At 46.7% G+C, this 14,673-nt stretch overlaps 1 protein-coding gene across 1 annotated transcript in view; it reads right to left on the bottom strand.

The window, feature by feature from the left end:
• Positions 1-14,673, bottom strand: part of SLC24A3 (solute carrier family 24 member 3) — a 170,813-nt gene that overhangs the window by 31,782 nt on the left and 124,358 nt on the right. Inside the window, exon 6 of the mRNA XM_074168275.1 lies at positions 2,237-2,311. Coding sequence (XP_074024376.1) covers positions 2,237-2,311 — 75 coding nt within the window. The remainder of the gene's footprint in view (positions 1-2,236; positions 2,312-14,673) is intronic.

Genomic DNA, 14,673 nt, shown 5'->3' on the forward strand with positions numbered 1-14,673 from the left:
AGTATTTGAGTAACAATGTGCTGCTGCCTAAATCTAATTCTGCCTTAAAAGGATAGGAAAGATCCAAGCCACTGTGAAGCCAGGGTCCCTGGGTGAGTGAAGGGGAGGAGAAACTTCTTAAACTGAAGCAGTGTTTGACTCTTAAAGGAAAAATCCTCATTTGCCATCAACTGGAGAGCAATACGGCATAGAAAAGGGTCGGTAAATCAGCTGGGAGCTAAATCTTTAACCATTTAAAATGTTTTCCCTTCCTCCCATCTTTCTCTGTTTTTCTCTAACAGGTGTTTAAAACCAATTTGCAATGATTGCTGTGGAGTAACACTGAAGACAAGTGGGACACGCTCCACATCTCCCAAGTCACAATTTGCCAAGTAGTCCTGTAATATGGGACTAAGAGTTCTGGCAATGCCTTCAAGCCTCCACTAACGCCTGGAGTTGCACAGTCCTGCTGCTGTGGCTGCATGAAGGACCTTGAACCTCTCAGCTGGTAAGATGAGCAGAAGAGTGAGCATACAACTAGAGAGAAGCTAACCTGAGGCTTAGGAAAAAAATAACAGTATCCTGATGTTATCGGGTACACTTCCAAAAGAAAAAGACTTCTGCAGTTCTGCAATTATGAAGAACAGCTTATACAGAAATATAGGAGAAAAGTCTTAAGGATAATGGAGATGTCTGTTTAATGAGCCATACAACTTTCTCATTACGTAGGATACATAGCTAGGAATTTCAGGGGTGCACTGGACACAATACAATACATAATAGTTCTCAACATCCTGAAGCAGCTGACAACCACGAGGATGAACCAACCATGAAAAAAACCTGCCTTGCTTTAAGAATTTAAAAACCGATGACAGATTCAACAGATTTTTAACTTGTCTGCCACCACGCAATAAACGAAACACCCAATCCAAATGACGTGAGGCTAAATGCCAGGCAGCTGCCCACGTCCACGCTTCCCATGGAGTAAACTAAGAGAATGCCTGCTAGATGTCTTTAAATTAGTGCAATGTAATTTATTACAATTAGTGGCTGCGGCCAAGTTTGTTGCTTAGGAACACTTTTTGGTATGAGGTTACTGTCAAGCTGTCAAAGCAAAAAAAAAAAAAGTTTTTTGTTTTGCAGCGTATTGCTAATAATTGTATAGAAAAGTTATTTTTCATCAGGTGCAAAAAGGCTGATCTTGCAGTGTAGGGAATAAAAGTACAAACAGGTTGATGCAAACCCTCTGTTTGAGATTAGACAGATATAGGTCTTTGTACCTTCAGAATACATATAGTATACAGGCATGTGCAGAATGAAGGCAAAACAAAACACACTGTTGAAATTGTGACTAATAAAAGTGCAAACATCAGAAATGCAAGCGTTTGACCCTTCTTGCTTACATATGGAAGTTAACCTCACAAAATCATTCTTCCTTTCTTAGGGAATCTAGGGCCCTAGACTAGGCCAGGGGCAAAAAAAGAAACCAAAGAAAAAAAAAAAGCAAAGTATCAACTGTTATCAGGAAACTCGGTCTTTACATTTCCTGACTTTATTTGGTATTGGTTGCAAAGGTAATGCTAAACTGATAGCAGTGTCTTTATCTGAATACTTGTGCTAATGGTTTTTCACTGTATAGCCCCATTCTGAGAGATTGGGAGTACTGCTAACGTTTTTTTTTCACTGTATAGCCCAATTCTGAGAGATCGGGGGTACTTACTGAGCTTGATGAAAGCTACAACAGCGGCAGCACTAAGAATTACTGAAACCGTAGCCTTCATTAGAGGATTTGCTGCAAGCATGCACTGAACAAAACCTGCCCCAATTACGTGTGGAAAAACTAATGGTTTTGTAGCTGTTGAGGACCTCCTTTCTCTGGGCACAAATGCTGCCTCCTTAGAGGTCAGTTAGTTAGATGACTTCTAGGAAGCCGCGAGGAGAGGACTGACCAACACACCTGCTCCAGAGCTGGCAGTGGGGCTGCAGCTCTGCACTCTCAACTCTGCTGGGACTGGAGCAACACACTTCTCCCCAGCTATCGGTCTGGGCTCTTGTGACACTCATCGATCTCCTGCCCTTGGGCTGAGCTTTTCCACAGAACCAGGGAGATCACCAGTACATTTTTCCACAAGCAGAAAACCACGTGACACCCGGAGCTAGGATCTTAGCTACAAGACTATGATTTCTTAGCAGGTTCCCTTTACAGCTGGCAGCAGACACGTGAGCTTCCCTAGAAAAATAACCTTCAAAAACTTACCACAATGAGTGCAACAACAGACAGTGTATAGTAGATTGAATCTCTCAAGAGACTCCACGACGACAGTGCAACGACCTGGAAAAACAGGCAAAGAGAGGATGTCAGCCAGGCCCTCATCAGCACGACTGCCACACTAACAGCGTGTGCCAAAGTTAAGCCCGTCGTTCTGTGTAAGCTGTTCCCACGCATGCTGGGACACCAAGAGGAGACCCAAGCCAGGAAACGCCCTAGCTTTCTGCAGCTGGGAGATGGGAGCCCCTAGGGAGATGGGGGGACGAATAGCCAAATCTGAAAAGTAAAAAGTATACGGTCCCGGGCAGCAGAGGACTTCCACGCAAAGTCGCAGAGATGCCAGACCACACCATTTTGTTGTCAAAGCCATGGAAAGGGGAATCAAATCCCAAATATTTATGGATGACAAAGAAGTTTCCCACGCCTTCAGCAGGCTATCTGATATCCTTTTCTCCCTGAAATCCCTCCCATACACGCAGCACAGAGCCTGCAGTAGCAGTCCCTGCAGGCTGAGCTGTGCCCCAACTCTGGCTGTGTGCTGCACCTGGAGGTGGCTGGACCACAGGCTGCCACGGGTCTCCTGCTGCGGAGGAGACTGCGAGTGCTGCTGCTGTCAGGGCAGAGGGAAGGGGCTCAGCTTCACCAGAAGGACCCTTCTGTGCCAGTGCTGATGCTCAGCAACAAATGGTCACAGGAGATGAACAGCCCTATCAAGTCTCTGGGGCAGGACGTGACTGCTCCTTCCACCCGCCCCACGGTTCACATCTGCTTCTTGTATTAATTTTCCCCGACCTGGGAATCCTGCCTTCCTTGAGAGGGGAAACCAGCCAGAAACGCTGAGCAAGACCGCAAGGTATGCAATGGTCCAGTAGGCAGGGGAGCACCACCAGCCACAGTCCCCAGCTGCTGCCTAGCAATGTGGGTCCTCCCCATCCTTGTCCTGCCACCACGTGCCTACATCCACTGCAAGTCTGGCTGCTGGCATCTCATACACTGGGTTTCCAGGCATTCTAGACTGCTGGATGATGGGCTTGTCCTTGCTAAAAGTGTTGATTTGACCCACGCTGACTCATTCAGGGCTTGGGCAACAGAAGTCACACTTCAAAACAGGAGTCTGACAGCACAAGAGCAGCCAGATCTCCAGCCGGCTGCTAACCTGAACCTTGGCAGAGAGACACGGCTTCACCCTCCACACTGATGGGGATCACTACAGCTCCGTGTGCATTTGCACAGGTTTTGGGGCAAATACTCAAGTTAACACTCCAGCAAAGCATTAAGCACAAACCCCAGGAATTTATATGCAACAGAGGATAAAATGGGACCGCTGTGCAGTTCATTTCACTTGACATCTTCCAAAGCCACAGAAACGAGGAGGAATCGTCATTGTAGGCTGAACGAGCCTGCAATTCAGATCTTAGAAGAAAAAAATACCAGTTAGCCCTTAACTTCATTAACAGTATTCAAAAAGGAAGATTACAAGCAGTCACGTGGTGGTAACGTCTTCAGTATGATTATATTGTTTGCAGCCCTAGGAAGTCCCCTCAGTAGAAGCTGCTTCTCAGGTCTTTATTTCCCATTTCTGGAGTGCATTTCAAACACTGGGAGTCACATGCTTCACAGGTGCAAGCCACAAGGAGGCAGATGGGAGATGGCTAATTTACACTGACTTGGATCTGGCCCCTGAATATATATATATATATATATACGTATAAATGAATTTTCTGACCACATCATCTAGTTATGCTTGTGCCTGAATTCAGTCAACCAACCAGTAACTTCATTTTCATGTATATGATATCTAAAAAACGGCCCTATTTCAGAGTGCTAGCAAAAATAGTTTCCCAGATTTCTCTGCAAATTAACTCTTACAATACTGGAATTTTCCAGGAGTGCTAACAAACCAAATGCTGTGAAAAGATACTGACCATTATACTTAAAAACCTCTGCAGCCTCTTAATACTACAGCTTTTTTTAAGTGGATGTAATTTATGCCCAGTGTAAAGTCTCTTCATGCAACCATTGACATGTAAGAAATGCCTATCTAAAATAAAAAAGCAGCCCTTTAAAGTCCTTGAGTCGGATTAGATTTATACCAGCTGACAATACATTTCAATGCATGTAGGGATAGATGAATGGAGATGCATTATGATGGAAATTTCCAAATGTAGAAACCTGGAGCTGAGTTCATAATTCTATTCAGAGATCCTTAATTAGATCTCACATCTGATAGCGGGACCCTTCATTTTGATTGAGCAATTTTTGTAAGGGAGTTTATAAAATAATTTGGCATTATTCCACTCGGCTTTTATGATGCTGCTTAAGGTCCTGCGCACTCTCCTCAGCATGGATGCTGGTGGGGGTTTTATAGCTGTAAACTTAAGCTCTGCATAATAAAAGTTACAACATTTCTGAAACAAATGACAAGCCCCATATGACCAGGCTTGCTGGGAACTGTCGCTATTCTATCTAATAAACTGTCTCCTGGATGTAAAGGGTGTCATACAGCATAGCATACCTGTGAAAGCAAGATGTCCCGCTTACTATGAGTCAAGCTGATATTCTACAATAATCTCGAAGGGAGTCTGCACTATTTTTCCAGGGAATTTTCCTCAGACACCTGAATAAGCACATTGAGATCCAGATGCTTAAATGTAGGTATCTAGCAGGGACCTAGTGCACAAAAGTCATGGACCAAGATACTGTGGGAATCGCAAGGACTGTTGTATTGATTTCAGACTGGATTGAAGGGAACGTGCTCGTGCCTGGGACTCGTACAGGCTGCTCACATTTCACAGACATCCTGGTAGGTCTCCCTGATGCAGTAACTGCAGAGCAATTAAATCTCAGCTCTCCTTAGGGCGTGAGCCATTTAACTGAAGTCTTTGAACCATTTGATCGCTGGGAAGAACAATCTGATACAGGAAAGTCATGCACATAAGGTAACCGTGCACAGAGGGTAAAAGGAGCTAATTAGCACTGAGGGAAATGGCACTACTTTCAGGCTGCTGACAAGAATTGTGTATTCAAGTTTATAACTGCCAAGACCTTGAATGCCGAAGTCGTGCCATCTAGTTTTGCAGCAACCAAGGACCCCACATAAATCTAATGCACTGGAAATCACTTAAATTACAGTTTAGCAGACCAAGGCAGAAAGGAATCAGGCAAGCAATCAGCTTAGGTAAAAATATGATCAAATTTGAGTTTTAAATCAGCAGTACTGTAACCCAGCAGAGAGCTGGTCCTTTGGGAGCTGAGCATAAGGAGGCAACTGTAAAACCACCGACTGTCAGGCTACGTGTTTCCTCTGTTCGAACTAAGAATTCAAACCCCAGACAAGTGACCATTAGCCCTCTCTTGACTACTACTCTTGGGACTGAATCCGGCAGCCCCAGAGCTGAAAGGAAGAGCTCTTTACAGAATCACAGAATGATATGGGGTTGGAAGGGACCTCTGGAGATCATCTAGTCCAACCCTCCTGCCAAAGCAGGTCCACCCACAGCAGGTTGCACAGGAACGTGTCCAGGTGCATTTTGAATGTCTGCAGAGAAGGAGACTCCACCACCTCCCTGGGCAGCCTCTTCCAGGGCTCTGCCACCCTCAAAGGAAAGAAGTTCCTCCTCATGTTTAGGTGGAACTTCTTATATTCAAGTTTGTGCCCATTTCCTCTTGTCCTGTCCCTGGGCACCACTGAAAAAAGACCGGCCCCATCCTCCTGACACCCTCCCTTTAAGTATTTATAGGTGTTGATTGGATCCCCCCCCAGTCTTCTATTCTCCAGACTAAAAAGACCCAAGTCCCTCAGCCTTTCCTCATAAGAGAGATGTTCTAGTCCCCTCACCATCTTAGGTCCAGGCTTAAATGAGAGAAATCCCCAACGAGTCTGACACAGATAAGGACCTTATCTGCACAGATAAGGTGCATGCTCACCTGCATGCTGCAGCATCATTCCTATGGCAAAACGACCCATATTAGGTATTTGGTTTCTCATGAGTAAACTTTTGCCCTGCAAACTCTTATGTATAACATTTACTACTCTGAATGCTTACTTCCCTTTTTGAACGGCTGGAGAGCAGAGAAATACAGACTCTATGAGTTCCAGTTTGATTTCTGCGGTTCTTAACTCCTGAAGTAGTGGCCCCATACAGCACACACAATCTCTTCCATCTAGCGCACATGTGGAGATAAGCCACCAGGGAGAAAAACACTGAAAATCAGACAATGGCACCTGCTGTTCTTGGCACCTAAGTTAGCTCAGGGTACCCAGGACCTCCGTGGCAATACACTCCATGCCCCACCATTTGGGGACTTCACCATTTACCCTCTATAAAATTGATCCTTCTCTCTTCTGCTCTTCCAAATTATTTCTCTCCCCTTAGCTGTGTGGAAGCTCTTCTTCCATCCAGAAGAGACCTGGTGACAGAGGCCATCTAGACAGCTGCTTTAAAGCTTGCTACTAGCCTGCTCTCCCCATTATGATGATGGGCCCGAGATGACGCGTGTGACGCAGAACATGGCTGCTGCTGCCTTAGTAAGGATGGGTAAGAGGGGTATGCACTGCCGGATCTTTTCTCGGCTCAACCTTCCAGGGGAAGCACGTCAAACATCATCTAAGCACATCCACATTCTTCAGGGACCTTTTTCACTCTGAATTGTTTCAGGGCTTTTCCTCCTCTCGTAGTCTGTTCTTTGCTTGACATTCTTGGGCTGAATGATTGGCTACATATACTGGCTGGAAATGCTAGGCTTTGGAAGCAATCTTCCTAATCTTGTTTCTTTGCTACCCTCTGGCATAGAAGGTCTAGATTTTCAGGTATTAAGAGCTAATAACTTAATTTGTTAATGTGGAGAGGCAGGAATGCTTGGGTGAGGGTGTAAAAAGATTAAAGACAATCCCTGCAGTGATTAGCCTTAAGACTCTACGGAGATCAACAGAGATGTGCCGATGGGGAATCCACCACTCAGTGCCTCACAGCTGGAAGCATCTCCTTCCTGGCAGATGTGCGCATGGTGTTGTTGACTCTTCGCGTGTAGTTTTGTTCATTGATGTTAGATCTCGACGGAGAGATCGCTGTTTTGCAGAACGCGTTTTCGGGCAAAGGTGAATGTTTCTCATGAGTTTTAAAGGAAAGCGGTCAAATGTCTCTAATTCATTATATGTAGTTGTAATACAGACATATCTCCTACAGCACCGCACCACAAGCAAATGTTCCTTAGTGATTGACCACGGTCGCTATTTTGGGTAGGCCTTCTCTGCAGCTCTGGGGTCCAAGGGTGCTGCCAAATTAATCACCGGTCTGGAATTTTACTCCACAAAGTTTTAATGAGGCTGTACTGAGAGCCACAAAGCTCCTTTCCGGAGAAGCAGCTTTTTCTTTCAACGGTCAGCTACAGCCTGAAAGGTGACTGCGAACTGAGACAGCTTGACCTGGCAATGCTGCGAGACAGGTTAAGAAACAGGCAGCAAACACACGTCCCTCTTCCCTGCTGCTGTCCTTTCCCCTCTGCAGAGACGGGAAACCAAGGGAATACGTACCGCTGCCGGGCTCTGCTAGGCTGGGGACGAGAGGAGCAGGCAGGCAACTGGGTGGTTTCACAGCAGATGCTGTTCCCTCAAGTTTTCATTCAATACATTTAAATTCTCATTAAGGGCTTGTCAAAAGGCATCCGGAAGCAGAGAATCTGGATCAGTCAGTCTTCATTCTGCCCCTCTTTGATGTGGACTGTGCAGGAGCAATTAGGGAAGCTCTTACACCACCACACCATCCCAGAGGCTGGGATCTGGTTTTTGAACACTCATCTGTGCTGACTGACAGAACTCTTGCCCACTGCAGGCAGCCTTGCAGGCACCCTGAGACATCACAAGCAGCTGGCAGCGTGCCGTGTCAGCCTCTTCGATCAGCAAGACGCACAGCGGGAACCTCCTTGCACGCTACTCCTGGTTTGCAGGAGTTACCCTTGGAGCTGAGGGGTGGCTCTTAAAGGCTGATGGGGTCCCCTCCAGAAGGTGTTGTTTTCCTGACAATACCCTTCAGCAAATCTTTGACAAAACTCCAAATCAGCCCTGTTATAATACACAGAATCACACACAGAATCTTCTAGGTTGGAAGGGACCTTCAAGATCCTCTTGTCCAACCATCAACCTAACTGACAAAAATAAACACCCACAAAACAACAAAATGCAACACCATCACTAAACCATGTCTCCCAGCACCACGTCAACCTGTCTTTTGAACACTTCCAGGGATGGTGCCTCAACCACCTCCCTGGGCAGCCCATTCCAATGTCTGATAACCCTTTCAGTGAAAAAATTTTTCCTAATATCCATCCTGAACCTCCCCTGGCGCAACTTGAGGCTGTTTCCTCTAGTCCTGTCGCCCGTGATTTGGGAGAAGAGACCGACCCCCGCCTCTCTACACCCTCCTTTTAGGGAGTTACAATAGGATCTAATGTCAAAATAAGATAATGACTAAATGTTGGCCAGTGTTAAAATAAGTAGTGAACTCAGGCGGCGACTGGGGACAGATTTTCAGGGAAATCAGCCTGGAAGTAGTTTGTAGTTAATACACGTCTTATGCATTTGCAACTATAAAAAAATAAAAAGGCCTCTACGTCAGGTACCAGCTCTCACCCCGAAGATGATGGGAAGATGAAATCCAACAGCACTCTGTTTCATTGTGGTTTGCAGAATTCAGTCCCCAGCAAAGCCCTGGTTTTTACCTTGCAGCAATCAAACCCAAGCACTCCCGCAACCCACTGAGGAGAGACAGGTCACAGCAAAGCCTATCAGCTGAAGTATCTGAGCCACAGCTAAAGGAGGGGGGGAACCTTCAGGGTGCATACATATTTTGCTGTTCAGACATCCAGATGCAACACACGCGTAGTTCCAGAATGCGGCAGCGATATCGCTTAGTACTGTGCGGATCCCAGTTCCTCCTCTGTCAAAACATGACCCCAGTAACAACCAAATCAGCATTTGTTTAAAGAGAGCCTGCTGTGCTCACACAGCCTACCGCCACTCTGGTGGGTGGAGAGTTTCGGGAAGAGAACTACCTCCAGTCCACTGTGAAATCTTCACTTATTGATGGGTTTCATTGTCATTAACTGCATGGGTAACAACAGTGATATTAGCTGAGCTTTAACTTTACTTGCTCTGCATGTATATAAATGGCAATTTATAGCCATGTCTTAGCAATAAACATCATTATTGGATCTTAATGACCTTATGCAAATCCAACCAATCATCCTAAAGTCACAGCTGCTCAGCCAAGCCAAGCAGAAAATTAAAGTATCTTCCATGAAATGACTGAGACACTTTCTCCACCAGGTACTTGGGAGAGAGGGAAATGACTTGACTGGACACAGCAAACCATGCCTACAAGGATGGATACTTGTATGCCAGACATTTATGTTAAAGATAGGACTGTGCTCCATTTGCAAAATTAAAGTTATGAGCAGTTTGACATCTGTGACAGTGCTGGGTAGAATTAGGCAGAAAATCTACTTTACCATGCTCAGGTAAAATTTAATAGGTTCCACTGCCTTTTAGTTGGTTAAATACAGTCTAAGGTTCATTCAAATCTGAGAAGTCATAGAAGTTAAGGAGATATGTATGTGAACAAGACAGAAATAAAGGAATTCTTACAGTTCCTCCACATGGTGGCCCTTAAAAATCATGGAGCTTTTCTGGAATATGAACAAACCTCTGGGGCAGTTCCTTGAAGCCCTTATATCGTTACAAAGATGGGCACCAACGAGCCAGGGCTGCTGCCTGCCACAGAGATGGTGTCTCTCCTGCAACAGAGCTTTGGCATCTTCCTGGGCACGTACATCTCACGGGGGTGAACACTAACGGCGCCCAACTTCCCTCACCAGATAAGCCACCAAGCTTCCTCCAGTGCAAGAAGAGGACCATGACATGCCACTGCTCACTCCTGGTCCCATTCCTTAGGCCCCGCGTGTGTCTGTGCGTGGATACATGTTCAGCTGATGAGCTGCTCCCATGTGTCAGGCAATGGCAGGCAAGATTCTGAGCCTTTGGAAATCGGTCCAGGCCTACAGCTGGTGGCTGACCTTGGGGGCAGCTCATGCTTCCAGGGACAACTTGCGAGCGGGCCACAAGACTGATGAATCACAGGGCTGGTGGCCACAGCAGACTGCTCTGGACAGTCCACACCTTGCGGGACCCTCTCCTGTCCCATGAGCAACGCACCAAGCTGAAACACCCCTCATAAGACAGCAGCTCAAACCAGAGAAATTAAAAAGACTCCTCAGATTTTGTGCTGCATTAGCATCTGCCAATCTGTATGGAAAAGCAAGAAAAGCCAAATTCTTTCTGCCTGTCTTGACAGCAGCCTGGGAAATCCTGACTTCTGAGAAGCTGAATATCCAGGACTGCCTTTGGTGAATCTGTCAAGGACCTCACTCTCCGGGACAGCCCTGACAGGGACTGATCTCTCAGGGCTTCTCAATCTCCCTTGACAAGGCACAGGCTCTGTCTTTTAACTTTGCCGTTTATTATTTTAAGAACTCCTTGCTCAGCTCAGGTAATTACAAGGATCCTGCCACCTGCCTGTTCATTCTTGCTGGTCGTGATATCAATGAAGCATCATATATTAATGTGAGAGAGTGACACTGCCTTATTTGTATTCATCTCTATATTAAATTAGGCTGTAGATCCATCTATGACTTTCGGCAAGAAGCCACTGCAGAGCCTCTGCATGTTTCCTGGGAGACGTATCCCCATATGTTATACTAAAGAAGAGAGCTAGCCTGGAGGGTGAGGTGTTCACCTGGGACCGAAGCAATGCAGTCCTTGTTCTGCCCCCAGCCCTACGGCCTAAGCTCGGGTGAATTAATTAAGCACTCTCCCTTCCTTGTATAGGTGATAAAAGAATTGTTTTACCCAGCAGCAGCACTGGAGAATAAAGGCAAGTGGGACTACACAGGGCTGCAATCCTTCAGAAACGGGGGACCCACAAATATCACAGATACACACTTACTGAGCTGTTGCACCACGTTCATACGCTCATACCCACTTTGTTCACATGCAACTCTGTTTTGACAGGTTGTTTTAGGCCTTTTTTGCCCTAGCGTTAATCAGCTTACCAGCATCCACTTGTTTTGTTTGCTGCTGCAAACCATTCCCGAGCCTGCCTGGCAGTACTTGGAGGGCTCATTTTCACCAGCACCAATCCCACAGCAAAACACAGGGTTGTGCCTGAGCTAAGAAGTATGGACTAGAAATCCCACAGCCACGACCTGCTATGGTTTAGACGGTGATGAGTTCCTGGTGGCGCTTTGACCCACTCCGTAATTCAGACGCAGAATCAGCCAAGCAGGTCCAGCAGGAGGCTGCCAGTCAGTCCTCAAACGCTGGAGGCTCCCAGCCCTCACCAGTGGGACGTTTTTCCTGGTGTCTCAATTGCATCTTCCTGGCTGCAGCCTTCACTCATGTCTGAAGTCCGCCCACATGACTTCTGGCCACATCCTTCCACGCTGTGGGCCTTTTGGGGATACTCTTCCAATGCATTTCACACCTTCTCTGAGGTCATTTCATCTCGACCAAATCTCCCTCGCCTGCTCAGTAAAGTGTCCCACGAACTGGGCTCACGATCTTTCCTGTCCCTGAAGAAGACAAATCCTGCCAGAAGGGATGGCAGTGTTTCTGCCAGCTCTGGAGGCAGCACCTCGAGGATGCAGGCAGAGCGGAGGCAGGTTCTCCCTGTCGCAAGGCAGCCCCCAGCACCCAGCAGCGTTTGGCCACCAGGAAAAACAGCAAAGGGAGCGCTAAAGGTGACGCCTGTGACTCAGAGGCTGCAGCCTTTGTGCTGTTTGAAAGGTCATGACCAAACAGAAGGTGGGAAATAGCAACTGCGTGTTTAATATTCTGCACACATTTTCTCTTGGTGTTAAGCATATCAGCCCTATACCAAGTGTAATGAAGACATAAGTCAGGAAGGAATTTCTTAAGATAATTACTGCCATCTTCCAGCGGTGTCTACAAAGAGAGGAACTGCCTGACCATCAGGACCTGCAAGTTAATTTTCACAAAACTGCCCTTGTTTTAGGCACTATTACATCCTACCTGCGATGAGAAAATCAATCAATCAGAACCAAATAATCATTAGCTGCAAATCAAATACAGCAGAGATCACAGCGTATACTTTTCCCCCTTGCTGCTCCCCCCAGCAATCATCTGCCAGACTCGGACATGAACCTGAGTCAATCACGCTTATTCCCACTTTACAATCCCTGGAGGGATCAGAAACATCGGTGAGAGCAACATCTCCGGATGTTTCGTGAGGAGCTGGGGTCTGAAAGCTGCAGAGGCATGCAGAACCGCAACAAAGCCAAAGGTCTCCACGCTGCCTGGAGCAGTCTCCTGCTCCACAGCTGGGACAGCCCCATTGTGCAGGTGAAGGACAGGAGAGGCTGGCTGCAGAACAGCCAGGCAAACGCACGAGGGACTATCTCATGACAGCACAGCAGGAGTCCCTGATCCCATGTCCCCTCCTGAAAAATCCCATGCTGAAATTTTAGACAGATTCCTGCATGGAAAGCCACCGCTGCCTGTGCAGCCTTCCTGGAAAGCCGGCAGGCAGTTGACATCAGCCGAAGGCTCCTGTGCTGGGACTAGCATCACAGTAGGATGTTCTGCACCTGTAGGATGTCCTGCACCTGTGCTAGGGAGCAGATGGAGACACCCCCTTCCTATACCCCAATGGTGGTGTCTCTCTGCTGTTGACATGCTGGGGTCGTGGCATGTCCCAACATCCCAGGACACTATGGGTATCCAGCTCAGTCCCCTGACCATAATCTCCACTCAGTACCTCCTGGCAAAGACACCAGAGTCCCGCAATGTAGCACTCAGGCTTGCTGGGGGCTTTGACCAATACGAAACACCCCCCCGTCTGAACTTAAAAATAAGTGAAACATAAAATATGAGCATGGCTCAGGGCAAAAAGAATCCAGGCCTTAAAATACGTCTCTCCTGAAGCCAGTAATTGCCAAGCAGCTCTGATCTAATGGACTCACTGGGAGGAAAGCTTCCATGCAATTACCAGGCCCCTAATTTTACCACTGGTTAGCCATTCTCTGCAGAGTTCAACCGTCGCTCTGGCTCCCGATTCGTACATTGTGGACCAACTCAATTTATTCTCATTATTTCCCCAAGAATATTTGCTTTTTTAAGCAGCTCTTGATATTTTCATTACTGCGGCAGCAATCAGTCTCTGTGACATTCTCAGAATGGAAACAGTGGACACTCTCCAAACCTCAGGACAAAGCCAAAAATATTTCCCTGCTCAACTGGTACTCATAATTGTCCATGAGTTATTCAGATCAGCGTGTCTTTTTAGCTCAGAATCCCACAGAGCCAAGGCAGCAGGACCCTGAACACCTGCATTTGCAGACGTCTCCTGGACGGCAGACAACTCTGTGCAGGACTCGCAGCAGAACTCAAGGACAGCTGTAGACACGGTACAGGAAGGCTTCCACATTTCCCCATCTCCTCACACTGGCCAGTTCTTGTCAGACACAAAAAGAGATTTTGTGATTTCCCTTGCTTTTACACTGCAAATGATTTAAGAAAAAAATCCTACCAATGGTAAGTCCACAGTATTGATCTGTGTGTGAATTTTGACAGAGAAAACTTGACCTCAAAAGGTGAAGGTGTTCAGAGATGATATCGTGGTTTCGGCTGAATTTACCAAAACCGGACCGACAGATGGCCCTCCCTCCCCCTCACCCCCCCCAAAAGAGGAGAGAGGAAGAGAAAGAGATAAGGAGATTTAGAAGTTTAGAATGAACTAAACTACTTTAATGAAGAATTAATATTAAAATAAAAATAAAGAAGAAAATAATGAAATAGATACAGTATATACAAAACCGTATCAAGCTCCCAGGATGACTGTCACGTCACCGGCAGGCACTGGGGAAGTCCCAGACTGGGCTCAGCGACAGATGGGAACTGGGTTCCAGCTCTGGAGTCAGGAACACATGGATCGGGATCAAAGGCAGACGAACAGAGTCCTCTCTGGACGTCGGCCATCGCAGGAAGGGGCTGACCCTTTGATCCCTCAGCTTTTATACTGAGCGTGGGGCAGATGGGATGGAATACCCTAGTTGGTCAGGTTTGGGTCACCTCTCCTGTCCGCTCCTCCCCACCGATGTGACCCCTCTACGTTTTTTCCATTTCCGACCCTCTAATGGGGCAAATAACAAAAATGGGCTGCCCTTGGTTGTTATAGCAATAAGTATAAGCAAGGGCCTCTCTGCTCACCATCCCTTGGCACGGAGCACAAACATTGGGCTTATCACTCTGAGAACGAGCAGTTTTCTCCACAATATGCCGTTAATTTCAGAGAGTTAGAGGAGGCCTGGCTAGGATGTAAAGTTACAGAACAGAAAATTGGTTCGGTTTTACT

The sequence above is a fragment of the Numenius arquata genome, chromosome 2 (assembly GCF_964106895.1).
Source record: "Numenius arquata chromosome 2, bNumArq3.hap1.1, whole genome shotgun sequence".
Taxonomy (NCBI): domain Eukaryota; kingdom Metazoa; phylum Chordata; class Aves; order Charadriiformes; family Scolopacidae; genus Numenius; species Numenius arquata.